The sequence below is a fragment of the Penicillium oxalicum genome, chromosome I (assembly GCF_001723175.1).
Source record: "Penicillium oxalicum strain HP7-1 chromosome I, whole genome shotgun sequence".
Taxonomy (NCBI): Eukaryota; Fungi; Ascomycota; class Eurotiomycetes; order Eurotiales; family Aspergillaceae; genus Penicillium; species Penicillium oxalicum.
This window is the reverse complement of record NC_064650.1, coordinates 5,284,711-5,305,756: the sequence shown is the minus strand read 5'-3', so window position 1 is coordinate 5,305,756 and position 21,046 is coordinate 5,284,711. Positions and strand designations below refer to the sequence as shown.

Genomic DNA, 21,046 nt, shown 5'->3' with positions numbered 1-21,046 from the left:
CACTTGTAGTATAGTCAACTTGCATCTTTGTCTCCCCTTTCATGTCTCCATCTTGTTGATGTATTTTTTGGGCATCGTCAAATCAATATCAGAAGGATCGCCAGTCTGTTCCTGCATCAGTCGCGTACGTCGTTTCATGGAATTGAGCAGATCATCAAATCATCTGGACAGGATCTTGACCAATGAAAGCGTTGAGCTTCCACATACCCGTCCAGGTCTTCCGCCGCAAGCGTGGGGATTGGAACGAGCCGATACAGTCCATGTCTAGCAAGGGAACATAAAAGGCCACCAAGGCCCAGGACTCGATCAAGGTGGGCACATGAGTGAATTAGAAAAAAAAATCCAATATCTATGAAATGTGTACATTATAAGGATGAAAATGCCCGTTGGTCAGCGAGCGGAATGATAAAAGTTCTCCGGGCCAAGCCAAGACCATGAAGTTATCCTGATCTCATGTCGATCTTATATATGGTCGGGATTATAGCTGGTACCTCCGAGCACATTCTGCCCACTTGGCGCCGACGGCGTTGGCGTATTTGCCCGGTGAGAAGCATGTTCACCCTGCGACGAAGATCCCGCTTGAGCTTGAGCTCGACCACCAGCCGCTGCCTGAAGTCGCTGGTCCAAGGCCTTCAATGCCAACGCACGCCTTCTTTCGGCCTCCTCCCGCTTGCCCGAACCTCTCCCGATTGCTCGCTGGTTGCTCAGGAGCGTGGGGAGACCCGCTTCACCACGGGCGAGTACCTGTTGGTTACCCGAGGCAATCTCAGCCTCCGAGAAGGGAGTCAGGATCTTGAACTTCACGAGCAAAGTATACAGCTGGTCGGCCACAAATGCGATCGGTGGCTGCATCACATCGGGAAACAAACAGGCAAAAGCAAAAGTTTCACTGGCGTCGCCCTTGATACCCTGACCGTTGGTGGCAGTCCCGGTGAGATCAGGTTGCCGCTTATAAAACCGCAAATAAGTCCAGCTGGTGAGAAGGCCGAACCAGGCCAAGACGGCGGCAGTGTCGGTGCCAATTACAAATCCACTGAGGGTGTTGAGGAGAAGAAACAAGGCGGGGAAGTGCTTGACGCGCATTTTGATCAAGCCCTTGAAGACAGTGACCGTATGTTCCGGAACGAGCTGCTTGAAGGCGACGAGGAAGGAACCCTGGATGGAGACACCACCGCAGATTTGGGTAAGACTATAGAAGCCAGGCAACGTCCGGTGTCAGCGCTCGGTCCCAACGCAGGTGATGAGATGCTCCAAGGGGGAACCAAAAAAAACATACCCTCTAGTCGAAGAGCCCGTAATGCCCGCCCAGATCAGATAGAATGGGACGATCACCACATTTGGAATCAAAGCGACTGCCACAATAAATTTGCTGAACTCGCGCGAGCCCCATGCACGCTCAAGATATTTACCACCATAGAAGATGGTGGCCGCATTGAGAAGGACGGTAAAGATGTTTTGCTCGACAAAGGTCGCTGTGAGAAGTGTCCAAGGGTAGTGGTAGAATAGCGAGGGGACCAAGGTGAGATAGGGAACGATGGGACTGGTTTGAACGCTGCCGGCAGACGTGTCGAGTTGGCGCCATCTGGCGATATTGTAGAGGAGGGACAGAGTCAACAGACTGATGAGGACGGCACGGGTGGCCGAAGGAATATTGAGTCGCATAGGCATGTCGTCTCGCCGCGGAGACGAGACCGCAGGGCTGATCGACCTGGAAGCCTAGAGAGTTCGCAAGGGTTTGACGACTCCAGGTGCGGAAGGGGTGGCGGTTGAGGTTCCCGACCGCATGGCGGAGGCCGCTAACCACAAGAATGAGGAGCCGAGTACAAACCGTTGTACTGTAGTGCCACCTGATGTATCACCACTCACCCATGTCATCCTAACACTGGGCTCTACTGGCTCTTGACAATATAAAAACTAGAGAGGAAGGATCTCAAAGAAACAAAGAGAGCTTGACCATCACGGAAAAATTCCTTCTCCTTTTTGCATCGTAGATTTATCCGTCAGTGGTCTGGAAACATGCAGACAGGGACAATCTTGTTCGAACGTCCAGAGGATCACCCGAGCTGAGCAGCGAGTCACGATGGGTGTAAAGCAAAGCAGTCTCTCTGCAATTGATCGCATTCGAAACAGACCTTTTTGGAATGCTGCTTTCCAGCCCTTTCTCTTCTCCCTCGAAGTCTATCGATGACGATCCTCATTTTGCGCTCCTGACTACGTCTCAAACAAATGTAGGTTGGGTTCAGGCATAGTCCATCTGGCTCGAAAGCTCATTATCCTTGGTGTCTGAAGTAGTGCTCATTGCTGTGCCGACCAGATTTGTAGAGTTCCTAGGTGTATCTTTGATGTCTGTCATTAATCCTACCACAAATACCACCGTCTACGTGACCGGCGACTGGGCAACTATGTATCTCCGGAGAGAGTGGAGAAACTGGGGAGACCAGAAAGGATCGAACTATACTGCTATTCGTCGGGACTGGAAGCCTTCTCTAAAGCGTTGTCTGCACAGATGAACCGAGTAGTGAGAGAGACTGCGTGAGAGAGCGGACCCAGAACAAAAGGAGATCATGCAATTAGGGCCATTGGAGCTTTGTCGTTCCCTGCCACCAAGAAAGTTCAAGCATGGCGATTCCATTGCTGATCCACCCTGGCCCTTGGCACCCAAACAGGTTAGCCGGTCACGGGAGCTGATGCTCAGGTAAGGTTGGACTGGGAACCCACCCGCTGCACGAGAGTCGAAAAGGTGAAGAGCCAGCCGCTCACGTTCGAGCGACTCAACCTTCGCGGTGACCCTCCCACTTGCTTTGCCATTCCTGACTCAGGGGGTGAGAGAGTGTTCGAAACCACAGCACGTATTCAGATCCTCCCTGGTCGCTCTCCTTCCATCTCTTTTTTTCCCTGGCCGATCGTGCTCTCAGTCCGATTCCCCGACTCGTAGGTAGCTCTGGCAGGACGGCGGCAAGGTACCGTGACTCTTAGTCGTTCGAGATCCGCCGGGGAGGGCGCCACCGCAGGATTCCGCGCCTTTCAAGATTAAGTCCGAGTCCACTTTTGAGCCTCGGCGGCCAGTCGTGGCTGGTACTGCGCTTCACCTCGAGGCCCCATGTCACATCGTGTTCTTCATGTTGGCGTGTTTGCAGGACACGCGTGGTCTCGTACCAACGAGACCAGTTTCGATGCCAAATCTCTGTAAAAGTTCTAAAAGTTCTCCTCAAATTTACGATTGAGTGTAAATTACCATCAAATCATACATATCCCATCACTCTCTGTGTCCCAAGGAGCTACAGCCCACCGAGTCTATCATTTTGTCGTCTCGGTTTGACTGCGCTCGTACAGCGACAGTGAATGTTGGTCCAGTCCAAGACAAGGGGGCCACTTCCAGTCCAACCGTCATTCCTCCCAGGCCGATCTGGCTCCCTGGGCGTTTCTCCATCTTCCATTCTTCGATCTCCGAATCTACCACTCCACCACTCTATCCACGGTGAGGAAACCCACTCGGTAGCTTCACCTGCACTTTTCACTTTTGACCTCTCCTCGTTGCGCCGGGGTCTTTGGTTCGGCCTAAATCGTTGCCAACCAGCCAACGGCCAACGGCCGACTGACGACGTGACCATCCGATTGTCTGGACATTCCCACTCTCTTTTCCCCCTCCTCTTTCTCTCTCTCTCTCTTTTTCCCACTCTGTCTGTCTCTCTCTCTCTTTCACGCCCACCACCTCGCCCTTTCCCTCTCAATCTCTCGAATCTCCATCTCTCCCCCCCCCCGAGTCTCCGGCTTTTGTACCTTTTACGCATTGGGACCCTCCCTCCACCTCGGCTGTCTGGTAGTCGATATCATTCGCGAGTGGGAGACTGGAAGCCTTTCCTTTTACGGAACCACCGTGAATCTGGAGTTGCGTATCAGCCACCTGCCCGTCTGCCGCTCCTGCTGCTTCTGTTCATCATCTAACGGGCTGGAACCTCTCCATAACCTCATGCCCCGTGACTTCATCCTCTTTCCACTCCTCCTTCCTCTTTCCCCCATCTGCACCCCAGGCTTCGATCTCGTGTCTCCTGCCACCGTGAAATCCACCGATCTGCACCTTGGGAAAATTGATTTTTGACTGACACCGTCCCGACCTGCATCCGTCGAGGCCCTCCACATTTGGCGCTCGGTACCCTTTCCCCCTCCAAGTCCTTTCGCACTTCTGCACGTCTCTTACCCACACACGACCTAAGCCCGTTCGTACACCACCGTCCCGACCACTCTCCGAGTCTCTCTAGTTTGAGCCGGTACGGCGTCTCGGAAGACCTTATTCTGCCCCCTTTCCCATTGCGGCTTCTTTACGCCAAGTAATCTGGCCACCCTCATCCCTCCACACTTGTCAAGGTTCGACTTTTTTTTTCGCCGTCCGGGTTCCTGGAAGCTCCATCTGCCATCTGGTCTCCGCCGCTTAGAGCCTCCACTTTTGATTTTCATCTTCCCTTGCCGAAGCCCGCTTCACCTCCCAACCCCGACCTCTGGCATGTGTGCGGCTCTGGTCTGATCGCACATGTAATCATGGCACAACCGGACCTGACGTCGCATCATGTCAACTACCTAATATGGCGGTACGTCCCTCTTCCACTTTCCCTCCCACCCTCTTCCCCTTCTCGTCCTGGTCCGAATTTCTGCCAGTGAAGGAGTCGGGCAGCTCGCTAATATCGTCCCCGTGCGCCGACAGGTACCTTCAAGAATCAGGTGTGTAGCAATCGCTAGGGTTGGCGCGCGCTCGTATTCTACTGTGGCTTTCCCGATGGAACGATTTTATTTCCATGCCCAACTCGTTTCTCGGCGATGTCCCGCCATCTGGTCGGCGTCGCGTTGCACCGCGCCTGTCTTTGCTACCTCTTCCTCTACCTAACTCACCTTCTAACCATGCTCGCGCGCAGGTCATGGCGACGCTGCTGTCTCGCTCCAGCGCGCTTGGTACCCCGACCCTCAAACCCTCCCTTTTGCGCGCCACATTAAAACACATGCGTTGGTGTCGCTCGTCCAGAAAGGTCTCCAATACCATGAACTCGAGTCCTCAATTGACAAGGTACGATTGCGCAAAGTCGCTATCCCCCACCGACACCTGAAACGTCCCATCTGCTGTTTCATCCAGGGGAAACGTACCCTGATCTTGCGCGTGTGTTCATCCCGACTGACCGACTGCAGGAAGGCAATCCCATCACATTCACACCCGAGCGATACTTCTTCGGGCCTGAGCCTTTTGATGTCGGCTCATTAAAACCTCAGGATGAGCCAACGTCAGCGGCCAACGGTCCACTACCAGGACCAGTTCCAGAAACCGCCGAGGAGACGGCCAACGAGCCGGCGTCGAACGGACACACCGCCGATCCTGCCCAAAAAAGCCAGCCAGCCGAGACCAATGGCGACGAAGCGATGGAGGTTGACGAAGCCGAGAGCAAACCGGCCACCCCGCAACCTCAGGCACCCGAGGTGGATGGAGACGGGGATGTCAGCATGGGCGCGACAGAACCCGAAGAAAAGCCTCGCGAACCCACCCTCACCACCGGTCACAGCATCGGCATTCAGATGTCACCCGCCAAAGCCGCCGACTTGACACCAGACACCGTCATGCTTGACGAAGATCATGCGGTTTCTGCGAGCTGGTGTCCGAAAGACCCGTCCTTGTTACTCACCACTGGGGACACCTTTTGTAGTCTATGGAAATTGTCGGCCACAGCTGAACCCGCGCGGAACAGGTTCTTGAGTCTCAAGGGCTCCGGCGCATTTGTATCAGCTGTGGCGTGGGACAGTGCGGGTGCGAAACTGGTCGTGGCATCATACCGGGACCTGAAGGGCAACGTAACCATCTACAACACGGACGGCAATGTGATGGATCTCTTGCCGGATATGCCCCGCGTGATCAGTGGTTTGTACTGGGCGAAAGAAAGCCCTCAGCTGGTCATTGTGGCTTCGGACGAGCGCTCATCCGAGTTGGCGCTCTGGGATGACGGTCGAAGACCCGACGTGTACCCGTCCCCACAAATGATAGACAATCACGTCTATGATCTGGCATGGTGTGGTCGCAACCGTGTCTTTGCATGCGGAAAGGGGTTTGTGTACGAATGCGAGGTGGACGACAATATCCGTCTGCTCAAAGCCCATGCTTCGCAGCAATCCGATACGGAATGGGCTTACCTCAAGTGCCTCAAACATGATGCGCTTTCTGTTGCCGTCACGGCAAGTGCGGCGTCTTCGACCATCTGGATTCCGACTCACGATATCGTGATTGATACCGCTCACCAGGGCGCCATCACCGCCATCGATATCAAGCCGCAGGCGGCGTCGGAAAGGCTGGAAGGCAAGCAAACCATCACTATCGCTTCATACTCTACCGACGGCACTGTTGGTGTGTGGCAGGTAGATTTGGCCTCTAAAGAATCCAAGTGCATCCACCGCCTTCGGCTGGGGGCCTCCGTTCCCGCCCTCACTGGCAGTTTCTCCCCGGATGGGTATGCCCTGGGCGCGGTCAGTAGAGATCAAGTCCTGATCTGGAATGTTGAACGTGGCGGGGACCCGATTGCGACCTGCAAAGCCCCCGTTGTCGCCAAGGTCAAGGAGGATCCCGACCGGACGACCAATGGGCAGAATGGACATGGTCCTGTATACCCAGATCGTGCCTTGTCGTGGGATCTGGATGGGAAGAAGCTCGCATGCGGGCTTGGAGATCAGGTGAGTCGATTTCCTCCAAAACAAAACGCAAACGCACTTATTGACCATCATGATGCAGACGGCGATCATCAATTTCCAGCGGTGACTAGGATGATCTCATCGATATCTTACGAATTTATCTGTGCAATTTTCTCGAAAGCATGCTCAAAGTTGGCCACGGCTCATGCTTACGCATACCCCTCACTTGCCCGGTGCTGCTCGTGTCGCCTTTTGACCGTCCAGCGTTTAAAAAACAATCGTGGAATTGCATAATGCTATGTACAATAATGAGCGCTGGTCTGCCGCGGACCTGCCGTTTCTGTATTCATGTGCCGACCGCGTTCGCGTCTTTGTGAAACACCCAAAAATACCTGAAGATCTCGGTCAACCTACGATATCATCCCTGTTTCCGATGGCTTTCCAATGCCAAGTTGGCGGCGACGGTAGGAATTTGAGCTTTTTTTGAATTCTTCAACTTTGCAACCCCCTTTCTCGTTTAAATACTTTCTGTGGACATATTGTTCGGCTTTAGAAAATGCATGATGGCACTGCGTTGGCTTGGGCTCCTGGCGGGGCGGGGCGTACGATGCACGGGGCTTGGGAATCCTGGTTTTCACTTGGAAATAATGTCTGGTATCGGCTGGCACTGAATAGCTAGATGCGAAACGAAGTCGCATCCTCCTTGATTTCGCGGAATGAAGAGATATAAACGTGACTTGATGCTGTTGGTAAAGCGTTTTCGTTGCTGCGCACGAGACCTCTGGGCATTTCTTCGACCTCAAGTCTGAACGGTCCCCCCCCGATCCACGAGCTGTCCTCCGTGGAACAAATTACCGAACGCGAGACCTGGGCGCACTCTTCGAATGGGAGGACGCGTGACCAGACTCGTTTCCTAGTGAGACAGACATCTCCGCGGCTCGGATGAGATGTTCCTGCCTTTGATCTCTCCTCATCCGTCGAGCTCGCGCTCGTATTTGAAATTCCTCCTCGACGTCCCTCCACCCGCGCATCCAAGCAGCGATTCCTTCCAGTATCTTCTCGCAGTCCATCTCAGCATCTCGGTCTCTGTCCCTTCGACCTCCCTTATCCTTACGGCCCATCCAAGACCGTCGAGGGCTGTGGTGTGATGTAAGATCGACTCTCAATGCTCGATTCCTTTCCTGCTCGTCATGTGCTCGGTCGGTCCATTCATGCAGTCCCTTCACCGTGCCCTGTAGGCACTCGAGATCGATTGCATCCTCGATGAGATCAGAATGTCTTGTCATTAGTCGGGCCCGTGTTAGCAGCAGATAATTCCAATCAACACCATAGAAATTCTTCGCTTCGGAACAAGATCCATTCTCCTGGACTTACAATTCCGATATTTCTTCTTCTAGTTCGGCGACATTTCGGGTCAGCCCACGGCATCTCTCTTCATATCTTTCGCGGATTTCGCGGGCTTCGTTGCGTCGTCGCTCCACTTCTGCGTTCAGCAAGGTGAGTTCGCTGAGTAGATGCGTCAAATGCGCCAGAGTCGCGGTATGATCATGACGACCGGTCTGCATAGAGACTGTTGTTTGGATCGTTGCGTCTTGATCAGTCGAGTCTTTCCAAATGCCATTGCCAGGGACCGGCGGCGATTGCCCTGAGTTTTCCCCAGTCAGCTCCCGCCGTGGGTTACGAAAGATTGATTCAAGAGCGTCGAGGTGCGCTTGTACAATTCTGTCGCATTCGGGTGTAGGCTCGTCACTATCGGTTGCATGGTCCAGTATTTGCGATAGCGCTTGGAGGCGATTTGACCATGACCGTCTTCCCATTGTTGCGTTGCTGCGCTGCGCATCGTCGTCTGGTAGAGAGATGTCGGCACGGAGTGGTTCATGCCATTGCTCGTCGTTGATTACCGACTTTTCGTCGGTGATAGAGTCCGGCATGAGGAGAATGAGACGCTCTCTGCGATTTCAAAGATAGGGAAAGAAGCAACAACAATTAGAGTCGTACGCTTGTTTCGCGCAAAATCAACAACCGGCATGTCTAATTCACTGGAGCCTATCGATAAGCGATTCACGGCGATCAAGTCTCCGTGCCAAGGCTCGTTGGAACCACCGAAGCTAGAGAGGCATCTTCCTGTTGATGTCTTGGTCTTTGGGCCCACAGTGATGATCCTCTACTCTGGTCCTTAACAGCTTGATAGTCATTGAAGAACGTGGCTTCATTGAGGGGCCATATGGCGCTCTCTTGATTGGGAGGATAAGACACCACGTTCTCGGAGTTATCAGCAACTTTACGGCCGGACGATTATTCACGCTTGTGCCCCACACGGATGGACCGTTCCATGCCCGGATTAGTGTCATTCATTTTCCCACCGCCAAATGCTCTGTCAACAATCGAGGCTTGCTCCACCCGATCTCAATCGATTCTCTGAAACACATCAATAAACTCCAAAAATGGCACCTCTGGTAGGTCATGTGGACGTCTTGAGAAGGTCGTCCGTTTGGATGCCCAGCTTTTCCCCTTAAGGATGACACCAGCGCTAATCTCACGCCCATTTGCACAATGACTCAGATCGCCAATGTCCCGTCGCTAGAGACGGCGCGGGAGGTCATCTCGAAGTCCAGGAACTCCCCATTCCCTCCCAATCTGCTGCCCATCACAGCCTCGATTCCGGCTGATCTTTTGACACCGACATTGGCCTATCTCAAGCTTGCAGAGAAGTGCGTCCCCGAGCCCTTGACATGCTGACCGACACCCCCGCGCGGAGGTGACCCAACAAGAACACGAGACTGGAATTGGCGTCGGAAAAAAAAACAATACTGACTTGTGTGCTCTAGCTCGCGAATGTCCTTTTTGTATGAGAGTGCAGCAACCACGGAGACTATTGGACGGTACAGCTTCGTTGGCGCAGGTACGTGGCCGCTGGAAGAATCCCCGCGGGGGCGTACACTCCGGCCGTGTTTGAAATGTGATCACGTTGCTAATCAGGCGCCTCATCTCTGACTAGACCCCAAAAAGGTGATTAAGACCGGACCGGGTCACGGCCCTGCCGAAGATCCTCTCCCAATCCTTGAGGCCGAGCTCTGCAAGTCTCGCGTGGCATCTGTGCCTGGCCTAGTGCTGCCACCGCTGACGGGTGGAGCCATTGGCTATGTCGGTTATGATTGTGTTCGATACTTCGAGCCTAAGACAGCGAGGCCAATGAAGGATGTACTTGGTGTGCCCGAGTCGCTGTTCATGCTGTTTGATACCATTGTCGCGTTCGACCATTTCTTCCAGGTGGTGAAGATCATCACCTATGTGCCGATCCCCGCTGAGGATGCTGATGTTGAGGCTGAATATCGCAAGGGTCAAGAGGTGATCAAGTCAACGATTGCAACGCTGCTGCAGGAACGTACACCTCTGCCTCAGCAGGGACCTATTATCCCCAACCAGGAGTACACATCCAACATTGGCCGGGAAGGGTATGAGGGTCACGTCCACCGATTGAAGGAGCACATCAAGAAGGGTGATATCTTCCAGACTGTTCCTTCACAACGGCTTTCCCGGCCCACATCTCTTCATCCCTTCAACCTCTTCCGCCACCTCCGCACAGTCAACCCTTCTCCCTACCTCTTCTACATCGATTGCCAAGATTTCCAACTGGTGGGCGCCAGCCCCGAGCTCCTCGTCAAGGAAGATCGTGGTCGGATTATTACTCACCCCATTGCCGGTACTGTGATGCGCGGCAAGACTCTCGAAGAAGACGCCGCTTTGGCCAACGAGCTCCGCAGTAGCTTGAAGGACCGGGCCGAGCACGTCATGCTGGTTGATCTGGCTCGGAACGACATCAACCGCGTGTGCGATCCCATGTCGACCCAGGTTGACCGGTTGATGGTGGTTGAAAAGTTCTCGCACGTGCAGCACCTAGTCTCGCAGGTATCGGGTGTTCTTCGACCAGACAAGACCCGGTTTGACGCTTTCCGCTCTATCTTCCCCGCCGGCACAGTATCCGGCGCGCCCAAGGTGCGCGCCATGCAACTGATTGCCGAGCTAGAGGGCGAGAAGCGGGGCGTCTACGCCGGCGCCGTGGGCTACTTTGGGTACAACATCGCCAGCGTGGACGGGTCAAGTGAGATGCCCGGTGCCATGGACACCTGCATTGCACTGCGGACGATGATGCTCAAGGACGGAGTGGCTTATCTCCAGGCTGGTGGAGGTATCGTCTTCGACTCGGATCCCTATGATGAATACATCGAAACCATCAACAAGTTGGGAGCGAATGTTGCTTGCATTCGTGGCGCCGAGGAGAAGTACCTCAGCCTGGAGGCCGAACCCCACTCAACCTGAGGGGTTCTGGTAAATCCAAATCAAAAGAGAAAGGGACGGGTCATGAATTGTGTGTGGAGATTCAATGGGCTTGCTCGGCCGCACCTTTTCCCACCCCCCGGTCAGGTATAGAAAATGCCTCTTCTTGATGTCTCTGATGTTTGATTTTCTTTCGGGGTTGGACCCTCTTTCGATGCACATCTTATATAGATACCGTCTTTTGGGTTCTTTTCTTTTTCTCACATATAGCGAAGAATTTCTTTTTTTATTCTCTCTGGCCGACTGTGGTCCCGCCTTAAGATCCACTGACTGACCCGGTCTTTTAACCGTCGCAGCTGTGATCGAGGCCATATTGAGTGAGCCCTCCCTTGTGTCTTTCCCCGCTCGAAAGACACTTTTTTTTGTGCCAATCTCTGGGGACGCTTCGCAGGAAGGTGGACTCGTGGAAGCAGTATCAACGGTCTGACTCTGTTGTAGAACATAGGTAGGCTGACAGCACGGGCTGCAGATGAGCCGCACAGAGCCGTTTTACCCATTCCCGTGTGTGTAAAGAAAATCGCAACTGACGAGATATTGCGTGTGGTTTGTCTCATATCGTTAGCTTCTCCCAGGACCTTGTGGCCATGCTGCGCGTCACACTGGCCATCGAGCCCATGGACTTCACATACACTTAATGTGAGGCCCACTTGGGATTCGCGGTCATGATTCAAGTGGTGTTTATGCGCTCGAGTCTCCACCACCTTCAATGCAACCTTACCATCCCCCGGGTGAGATGGCCGAGGTATTACCGAACCTACCAGGACTTACTACGACGTTGACAGCCACACAGACACAATTTGATGAGGAACGGACTATCAGGTACTACCAGCAGACTGCAACGTTGCGACCAAGAATAGTTTGCCAGGTTTGACCTCTCCCTTCCCCCTTCAAAGGAAAAAACAAAACAAAACAAAACAAAATCTTCCCAAAGGGGGTGGGGAAGGTTTAAAAATCACCACAATGGCCAGATCAAAGGCCACGATACAAGACTTCTTGTCGCCGCTCAAGATCGGTCATGAGCGACTCTATCATCTGGCCTGTCGATTATCCTCGACGTACCGTAAATTGGCCGCGACGTCTTCAGATCAGTTCTTCCCCACCGCGACCACACGTTTACCGACGGGACTGGAAAAGGGCCGCTACTTGGCCGTCTACCTGGGGCTGTACTATCTCCGGGTGGCCTTTATTGAATTATTGGGCGAAGAGCAGATAGGCAAGCATTCGCATGTGCGACGGACATTAGAAAAGGCATGGCCGATCGAGGATCGACTCCGACGGGACCATCCCAGCTCGTTATTTGCGTGGATTGGAGATTGCATTGCAGAAGTGATTCATGATGATTTGTCTAATTCAAAGGGAGATACACCTTCCGAGATCGAGATGGGTATCTCGTTTTGTTTTCCAATCAAGTAATGTCTCCCCCCGTCGTTGATGCTTCGAGAGCAATTGACATTTCCGGGCTACTTGGCAGATATCATCCCCCCCCCCCTCTTTTTCAAGGAGATGGAAATGTAAAAACTGACACGGTGACCCGATGACGGGTGATGGTGATGCAGGCAAAACTCCGTCAACGAGGCAATCTTGATGCCGACTGGCAAGGGCTTCACACTGGGGACTTGTCTGAATTTGCATCAAGCCCTTCTCGACGGGTATGAATGCCACACGCGGTGCTCTGCAAGGAAAGACATGACGGCCGAGGAGATGCCCGCCAAACGCCGAAAGAAATCCTGTCTACCCAAGCTCAAAATCACGGTCATGACTAACGATACTATTTCCACTCTCGCATCGCTGGCGTACTCGATTCGAGCGCTGCCCAATACCCGCGTGGTCATGGGCTTGCTCGTTGGCGCCGGTTGCAATTCCGCCGTACCGATGAAGCTTGCCGATTTGCACGAGTCCAAGATCCGTCATATTCGACAGAAGGATCCCGATGCCGTGGACTCGGTCGTTTCGACAGAGTGGACTCTGAGAGGTGCAACGGGTCCCCTGATCGAGCTTGGCCTCGTCACCAAGTGGGATACCGAGCTGGACACGCATGTCAATCGGCCGGGATTCCAACCATTAGAGTATATGGTGGGAGGCCGCTACATTGGTGAACTGGTCCGGATCATCTGCAGTGACTGGTTCACCGTGGTCAAAGCCATACCGCGGTCATCCTTGCCCGTGAAACTAGTGACAAAATATGCGCTTACGACAGATTTCCTGTCATTGGTGGTGGCGTCCAGCCATTCGGATTCCCAGTTGGCCAAGGACTTGCAGCAAGAAGTGCCAGCCCCAGCGTCCAGTGACTGGGGATGGACAGCCGAGTCCGCGGGTCAATTACGTGCCACGGCAGCCGCGGTGCAGGAGCGCTCTGCTGCCTTGATTGCCGCTGCGACGGTGGGGTTGCTGGCGTGTATCCGGGAGATTCGACTCCAGGACCAGGACGAAGTGGAACATGCTGAGGATGCACATCCCCATCCCGAGCAAGGTGAGCAATTCAGGGCGCACGATCTTCAAAATGGTGGATTCTCTGGGCCAGGCTGGCTCAAGGGGCCCGAGGAATTGGTGGTGGCCGTCAACGGAGGAGTCATCCAGCATTATCCGCACTACAAGGAGACGGTGCAACGACACATTGACCGGCTCTTGATCAGCGCTGGGCCCCAAAGCGACGGGAAGAGTATCTTCCTGCGGGAAGCCAGTGATGGCGGACTCGTCGGCGTGGGGGTCCTTGCTGGCACCGTGGCTGGTGACTTTGATGGGATTATTGGATCGACATTTGCAAAAGAAACGAGAGTCGATATGGAAGTGACGGGCAATGGGAACAAGAACGGGGATTGGTGAGGGTTGTTTTTCTCAGACCAGATCAGAAATCATGATGATGAGTGCACGGGGGAAAAGAGACTGGGAAATGACTTTGTGATGTTTACGATCCACATCCACATCCACATCCCTCATTCGATACTTTTTTTGCTTTTTTTTGTTGCAAAATCCCTTTGGTCTATCGTACAAGATTCATGGATCCTTCATCTGGATCCTAGCCCAGTTGAAGCGTGCAAATGGTCGATAGATGGTCAACACAAGCGCAAAGACACATCTTGCGCCATGACATCCCAAGTCTCTGATCTTCTTCCTTCGTCTCCGAGAGGCATGAACTGCTCATTCGCCGGGAACAATCATAGCTCACCCCCCTTCCTCTCGACAATATGTTCTTCTGTCATTCCATTCATTCCTTTTCTCCCCTTTGAACAAACCAGAAGAGGAGAATAAAAAGAAAAACGGAAAAGTCGATTGTACAATATGCTAATATTTTTCCCCCGAGCCAGACCGAATGATTGTTTACTCTCCAAGCGCTTCATACTGCTCCGTGGTGTAGCACTTTGGTGTCCAGGCGTGAATCTTGGGAATTTCCTCCTTGAGCACCGCATTGACGAGACGGTGACGCGCGAGCAAGTTCTTGCCGGCGAATTTATCAGAGACGATGACGGCCTGGAAGGCTTGTCCGCAACCACCTATTTTCCCCCAAAAAACCAAAAAAAAATTTAAGAAGACGTTAGTATACTCATTCATCTTTTTTGAATCATGCAGGTGGATCATATGGTATTTGTTAAATAAATTACCAGAGAGATCTTCAATCTTGACCGTCTTGGCCTCGAGCTCATCCTCGAGCTTCTTCTGAAGCAATTCCGCTGTCACACCGGAAGTGTCTGCCATGGCTGCGCTGACCGCGGAGAAAGAGCGTGCAGTGAGGGAGAAGGACGTCTGCGGGAGATGGGCAGGATGAGTTGGACGAAGGAGATACTGAGAGCCCCGGCTCAACTTGGTGATCGAGGAGAAGGTGCGGAAGAACATGGACAAAAATCTCCACCGGGTGCAGACGTGACGCTGGGAGTTGTCCACTGGATTGCTTGAGCACTTCTGATAGAGTGAAGGTCGGAGATGTTCGGAGGGTTTTCCAGTTGACTCGCAACTCTCCGCAGTCCGCCCGTCGCGTCATGACAAATTCGGTGGGCTTTTGTGGCGGAGGTCGAAGTGGCTCGTGCGTTGCAAGTGTGGCGCTTCGGGGGCCACTCGTCACCTTCAAAGGTGTTTCTCTTCTCAACTATTTGGTCCAAGGACTGTAGACAAGGAGGATTTCTCCTTTTTTTCATTCTATATGAATCATTTACGGACCATTGTATCACGATACTCGACAATGGCTGCAACCATGACTTCTTGCTCGCCTTTTACAAAGGCCGTTGTGAGCTCTATGAGAAAGCTGTATGTTTGACCCCCTCTGTCCATGCGATGCATACGGGGAGAGTTCCCCCGTTGATGTATAGATCCCCCGCATTTTTTCCTCTTCCAAGAAGAACAAACAAATCAGAAGAAGGGGAGAGAAAAGGAAAAGGAAGATTCTAATATGAGGGAAATAGCTATCCCGAAGAATTGGCAGACAAGAGCTTCGACAATACAGGCTGTGAGTGAGCGGAAAAAGAAGAGAGATGCAATGCATATCCGCAAGCATCACGGCCACGAAATCCAAGACCAGATCAATCAAACTCACCATCTTGCATCCAGTACTGCTTGAAGCTCCCTTTGAGCCAACGCGTCGACAGAACAACTCGGTATTGTTAGCCATTGACTTGACCACCGCCGTGGCCGATGAAGCCATCAAGCGGCGAGACTCGGCCGTCGTAGCTTATCGTGAGTGAGATCACCATCTTGGATTCCACCTTGTCAACACCTTTTCCTTCTCTCTCTCTCTCGTTTGTTCTCTAGAAAAGAAGGAAAGAAAAAGAGAGAGAGAGAGAGAGAGAGAGAGAGAGAGAGAGAGAGAGAGAGGGGAGAGAAAGAAAAGAAAGAAAGAAAGAAAGAAAGAAAAATTACTCCCCCAAAAAACTAATACTCTCAGATCCCATCATCTTCCGTGGCCTCAAGTCCATCACTCTCAACGACACTCAACAGCGGTCCCTCCTTCGACTGGCCCAACATGGAATCAGCGTCTACTCACCACACACAGCCGTGGACACTGTTCCCGGTGGCATGGCCGACTGGCTCTGCGACGTGGTCACCGGCAACTTTGACAGCTCCCAATCCGAGACGACCATGAAACCCACTCTCCAACCCTGTTCATCCAACTTGTACTCTGCCCCAACCTACCCTCAATCTCACTCCGTGCCCCAAATCAGCAGCACATCCTCGAGGCAAATCCCCCACTCTCGCTCGACCATCCACCCATCCCCGCCAGCTTCCATCCCAGAAGGATTCGAAGGCGCCGGCGCCGGTGCAGGCCGTCTCGTCACCTTTACCGAGGCCCAGCCTCTCACCCAGCTGATCGACCATATCGGCCGCGGCGTCGGGCTGCAAGCCGGGATCCCCATCGCCATTCCGCAGGGTCAATCCGTCGACCACATCCGCATCCGAACAGTGGGCATGTGTCCCGGCTCCGGCTCCGGTGTTCTTCTCCGCGGCGACTCCATCCCCGATCTGCTCTTCACGGGCGAAATGAGTCACCATGAAGCGCTTGCGGCGACGGAGCGCGGATCCGTTGTGATCTCTCTGGCCCATTCGAATTCGGAACGGGGCTACATTCGTGCCGTCATGCAGCGCAAGTTGCAGGAGGAATTGTCGCGGCGCTGGGAGAGTGATCGACAGACGGCTTTGAAGGCGATGCAAGATAGTGCCAAGCAGGGGGGTGCGGCGCCTTCGACGAATCCCGTTGAGGAGGAGGTATATCGTGATGCGAGCGTGGAGGTTTCTGTAAGTGAGGCTGATCGTGATCCGTATGGGATTATGATCTGGCGGTCTTGATTGGTAGGGGCTTACGAGGGGAGTTGTGAGAATATTCAAAGGTCTTTTTTTTCTCCTTCCAAAAAAAAAAAAAAAAGCAGAAATGGTTGAAATCATCTGCGAATCTGGACGCCTTTTACGTGTGCCTTGAGCGTTGAAAATTGCTGAAACTCCGAGTCTAGACTGGATGATAAAGATGAGAATATTGGAAAACAACCTTAGCGGATGAGGTAGGAGGAATCTGTGATCCAGCCGGCTGTACTCAAGTACTATTCCCATCTCACATCGCCGGATGACAAGACCATGGAAAGACTTGAATGGGATATAAATATGGTTAGCAGTAGACCAACATCCATCATCCATGTCCGTTAGAGTGTCGTATCAGCGGCGCAATCTTTCTCTCCTGGGTGAGCTGTGCCGGAGCGTGGCTGTATCTTGACTGTTGAGGGAGGGTTAGATCGAAAATTACGAGAGTGTACGGGCTACCTAGGCGTGTGACGATAATGTACACGTTTTACTGCGGGATCGACCCAAGCCCCGAGTCTGGATCAAGAAGCATGTCAAATCAGCTCCTGTGCTTAAAACTCCGATCCTACTATCTACAAGGCGCATCAGACAGGCAGATACTAATACACATCATGTGTGGAGCCGTGAAGAAGTTCAAATAATGGGGGAAACAGAAGGAATACAAGATCGAACCACTCCCCCCCCGATTCCAATAGAAAGAGGGATATCCTAAGAGCAGACGCAGAGACAGAGAGCACGGGCGACAAAGGAAAATACAAGATAGTGCGGGCGGGAATAGTGGGAGAAAAAGGTGTCAAGCGAGGTCAATGGAGGGAAGCCAAAAGAGGAGATAGGATGAAAAGGGGCGACCGAGGTATATTCTGGATCTTCAAGAAGGGTAGAAGGGGGATTGACAAGGGAGAGAAATGGGAGGAGACCAAGGGGCGATATGTTGGGCGTGTTGAGGGGCCGAGGGCGCAACGTGTGGTTCACATGAGGAAAATACGATCGGAAAAGTTCATGTCTCGTCTCTCATCTTGAAGAGGGGACCGAGGCAAAGATACCATTCAAGGTGAGGGAAAGGAGACAGACAAAGAGCATGACTGTTGAGACTTTCAGATCATTTGGCTCACGGCTTGAACTCAAGGGAGCGGTCGTGAGGGGAAGCTGGAAGAGAGGAAGAGAGAGAGAGAGAGAGAGAGCAAAAAAAAAGAAAAAGAAAAAAAGGATGTGCAAGAGAGGATTAGGCTTAAAGATCAATCAGGCTACCCCCGTTCTGCTGTGGTCGTTGTTGACTGGCCCACGGGTTGTTAGTCTGCTGCTGTTGCATGAATCCAGTCTGTTGCGGCATGCCCGTATACTGTTGGCCAAAGAAGGGGTTGTTCCCCGTCTGAGTGGCATGGAGACGGTTGAGACCTTGACCGGCAGAGTTGACAAAGGTTCCTGGAGCGGTATGCTGAGAGGGAATTCGGAGGTCCCCCGTGTTGCCAAAGGTATCCTGGCCCTCTCCGGTTGAAAGCAGTGCGTTGAGTCGCGCATGGTGAGGGTCAGCAGGCTGAGGCGGGGTGCTCTTGGGGGGCTGAGGAGCCTGGAAATTGGCAATGGGATTGGGGTGACTGGGCTGCTGGGCGAATTGGTTGCTGCCATTGTACATATTATTGTTGTTGTTGAATTGCGAGGCGGCCCGGTCTTCAGCCAAAGCATTCAAAGTTGGAGGACCAGTTCGGGACTGCTGAGCAGCGAAGGGAGACTGGGTTCGCTGAGCAAAAGGATTGTTGGATCCGGTAGGCATGGGCTTCAATGCATCAGCAGGCTGATTGCTGGACCAGGGGTTCTTACTCCCCGCCGAAAGGTAATTCTCCTGGGGGAATTGCTGCTGCGGCTGCTGCTGCTGTTGGCCAAAGACATCGTTTGTTCCCCAGGGATTGTTCGTTTGGAAGGCGGTCTGTTGAGGCTGAAGCGTAGCCTGGGGTTGCAAGAAGTTGATTTGGGGCTGTCCATACGGGTTCTGATCAAAGGCGGATGGCTGTTGTTGCTGCTGCTGCTGCTGGAATCCAGTAGCGTAAGGATTGCCCATGCCTGTCGGCTGGCCCTGGAAGCCGGTGGGCTGCGAGTATTGGTTGTTCAGGAATCCCGTGGTCATGGGTTGCTGGGCATTGATCGGGTTCCCGAACCAGTCGACGGCGCTCTGTTGCTGATAGCCCTGGTTGAAACCAGTGGGCTGCACCTGGGCGGGAGTCTCATCAAAGAGCGAGTGGGCGTTACTTTCCTCCAATTCACGCTTGCGCAAATCTTCCTCTTCACGACTTAATCTGATTGCCTTTTGAAGATCCTCGTCATCATCATTCCCGGCTTGCTGCGCGCGTCGCTTGCGCTCTTCCTCGGCCTCGTGCTTGCTGGCTTCGATCGCCAAGCGATACTCGGTATCATCTTCGTCGTCGTGGCGCGGTCGGCGGCGCTCCCGGCGCGCAGAGTCGCCGCCACTACCGCCTCCGTATCCGTCATCCAATCCACTCACACGAGTCTTCCATAACTTACGATCGGACCGCTCACTGCGCAGTCGGTCTTCGTCCAGGACCAATGCTGTGAGCTCCTTGGCAGCCACGCGGACTAGGCAAAAGGGGAGAGAATCAGCAGCCGCCCACCAGACACGATCAACGGAATCAACTGCGAGACGACTTACCATTTTGACCCACATCTCGACTTTCTTCATCGACGTATTGGAATTCACGTAGCGTCTTGATGATGTAGACGTTCTTCCGAGCCCAGGTCACCACCAACTCGGATCCCTCGTGCAAGCAATAATCAAGCACCTTCAATGACTTGAGCACATGACGCCAGTTTTTTCCCTTGTCATTCAGGCGCTTGTCGAGCATGTCCATAATCTCGTAGAACTCATTGGGGCTAGTATGCAAGGGGCAGTTAGATACACCTCGGTCTAGATCAAGATGACGGTGAGGGGTGAGGGGAGACCGACCTTCCAAAGGTCATGGCGGCAATCTCGGACATTTCCGTGCCCGTCGGGCCCCATGGGTCATTGCTCGTGGCTAAGAAATATTGAGTTAGCATCATCATTCATTGCCACTTCTGCCAATGGCATCACCCTCCCACTCGGTGTTCCCCTGGCGCATGAGGCTAGGGGGCCCACGACGAGCAGGCGACATGATCGCGGGGTTACCAGCGCTCACGACTAGAGTGAGACCGGGGGGGGACGGTTCAAAAGCAGATAACACTTACCATTGCGAACTTTGACCTGCACTGAGGAGTATCCCTTTGTGACGTTCTTGACACTGCGAACGACTTTGGACATGATGGCGGTTCCGTAGATACAATTGGTCGCAGTCTTAAGTATGTGGTTTGGAGAATCTTCAGATCTTGCAATGCATCCAAGCGCTCGGTCGCACTTTCACTTCCACCTATGCCTTGGTGCCTAGATGCGCTCGGCTCCGGGTTTCGGTCGTGGGGAAAAGAGGGTGTGATGAGTAGTGCGGAGGTCGAGGGGCGAAAGATCTCAATGGCGTGTCACCGGAAGAATTCGCTAGGGGGGGCACAAACCGCTCGCAGGAGACCAGTGCAGCGCAGATGGATCACTGACTCGGGAGAGGAAGCAATGAAAATGTACACCAGGAGGGCAAGGACAGTGGAAGATGAGGTTGCCTGGAGTAAGAGGGCGACTAGAGAGAGAGAGAGGGGACTGTGGCTGGAACGGAGGTGCACGAGCCTTGGCAATTGGGCTATGACGAAGCGGACGTTCCTTTGGGGGGCGGACTCGGCGAGTACCACAGCGACCAGCGAAGGGCACGTGTAACTACACTAACCCTACCACGACGGTACCGAACGAGCGAGAGATCCTGCAGAGACCTGGTATTTTGCTTCTAGAATATGCCCTCAGACCCATCATCGGATTCTTTTGACACTGGGTGTAAAATCTAGCAAGATACTTCTTTACATTACGAGTTTCGTAGTAGCCTCAGGAGGGCATTGTTCCGGCCATTCCGCTCACGCCGCCATCACTGATCCAAAAGTGGGAATACTAAGCCTATGGCATCGCATCAGGTCACTCGTTTGTAGGGATCGGTCTGAGCATGATTTGCTCGAGAATTTTGGCTCAGGTGTTTCAATCTTGGTGCCTGTCCACGTCTTTCTGCTTCCTATGGGATTTGTACTGTAACTACTCCAGTACACATCCGAGGAATCACCACTCGCAGCCAGCGCTATTATATATAGCATCGTACAGAATGCTATCATATCACAGCCTGAGCATCACTCCCGTCTTTCACGGGCGATCCTGTCC

At 53.2% G+C, this 21,046-nt stretch overlaps 8 protein-coding genes across 8 annotated transcripts; 4 read left to right on the top strand and 4 right to left on the bottom strand.

The window, feature by feature from the left end:
* Window positions 1-462: 462 nt before the first annotated feature.
* Window positions 463-1,668, bottom strand: POX_a01752 (uncharacterized protein; the record flags this gene model as incomplete). The annotated part of the gene is made up of 2 exons (XM_050110676.1): window positions 463-1,189; window positions 1,277-1,668. 2 exons carry the CDS (start codon window positions 1,666-1,668, stop codon window positions 463-465), a joined length of 1,119 nt encoding a protein of 372 aa, XP_049974444.1.
* A 3,144-nt stretch (window positions 1,669-4,812) lies between these two features.
* On the top strand, window positions 4,813-6,784 carry POX_a01751 (uncharacterized protein; the record flags this gene model as incomplete). The annotated part of the gene is made up of 4 exons (XM_050110675.1): window positions 4,813-4,852; window positions 4,908-5,056; window positions 5,176-6,699; window positions 6,758-6,784. 4 exons carry the CDS (start codon window positions 4,813-4,815, stop codon window positions 6,782-6,784), a joined length of 1,740 nt encoding a protein of 579 aa, XP_049974443.1.
* Window positions 6,785-7,332: 548 nt separating this feature from the next.
* On the bottom strand, window positions 7,333-8,588 carry POX_a01750 (uncharacterized protein; the record flags this gene model as incomplete). Its single annotated transcript, XM_050110674.1, has 3 exons — window positions 7,333-7,462; window positions 7,513-7,935; window positions 8,032-8,588. The coding sequence occupies 3 exons, from the start codon at window positions 8,586-8,588 to the stop codon at window positions 7,333-7,335; spliced, it is 1,110 nt and encodes a 369-aa protein (XP_049974442.1).
* Window positions 8,589-9,210: 622 nt separating this feature from the next.
* Window positions 9,211-10,977, top strand: POX_a01749 (Anthranilate synthase component 1; the record flags this gene model as incomplete). The annotated part of the gene is made up of 3 exons (XM_050110673.1): window positions 9,211-9,368; window positions 9,486-9,559; window positions 9,656-10,977. 3 exons carry the CDS (start codon window positions 9,211-9,213, stop codon window positions 10,975-10,977), a joined length of 1,554 nt encoding a protein of 517 aa, XP_049974441.1.
* Window positions 10,978-11,955: 978 nt separating this feature from the next.
* POX_a01748 (uncharacterized protein) lies at window positions 11,956-13,818 on the top strand (the record flags this gene model as incomplete). The annotated part of the gene is made up of 2 exons (XM_050110672.1): window positions 11,956-12,404; window positions 12,552-13,818. 2 exons carry the CDS (start codon window positions 11,956-11,958, stop codon window positions 13,816-13,818), a joined length of 1,716 nt encoding a protein of 571 aa, XP_049974440.1.
* Window positions 13,819-14,313: 495 nt separating this feature from the next.
* POX_a01747 (putative bolA-like protein) lies at window positions 14,314-14,826 on the bottom strand (the record flags this gene model as incomplete). The annotated part of the gene is made up of 2 exons (XM_050110671.1): window positions 14,314-14,486; window positions 14,595-14,826. The coding sequence occupies 2 exons, from the start codon at window positions 14,824-14,826 to the stop codon at window positions 14,314-14,316; spliced, it is 405 nt and encodes a 134-aa protein (XP_049974439.1).
* Window positions 14,827-15,169: 343 nt separating this feature from the next.
* On the top strand, window positions 15,170-16,767 carry POX_a01746 (uncharacterized protein; the record flags this gene model as incomplete). Its single annotated transcript, XM_050110670.1, has 4 exons — window positions 15,170-15,234; window positions 15,390-15,433; window positions 15,535-15,660; window positions 15,869-16,767. 4 exons carry the CDS (start codon window positions 15,170-15,172, stop codon window positions 16,765-16,767), a joined length of 1,134 nt encoding a protein of 377 aa, XP_049974438.1.
* A 1,234-nt stretch (window positions 16,768-18,001) lies between these two features.
* On the bottom strand, window positions 18,002-20,062 carry POX_a01745 (uncharacterized protein; the record flags this gene model as incomplete). Its single annotated transcript, XM_050110669.1, has 5 exons — window positions 18,002-19,362; window positions 19,436-19,656; window positions 19,730-19,799; window positions 19,856-19,942; window positions 19,990-20,062. The coding sequence occupies 5 exons, from the start codon at window positions 20,060-20,062 to the stop codon at window positions 18,002-18,004; spliced, it is 1,812 nt and encodes a 603-aa protein (XP_049974437.1).
* Between the last annotated feature and the right edge of the window lie 984 nt (window positions 20,063-21,046).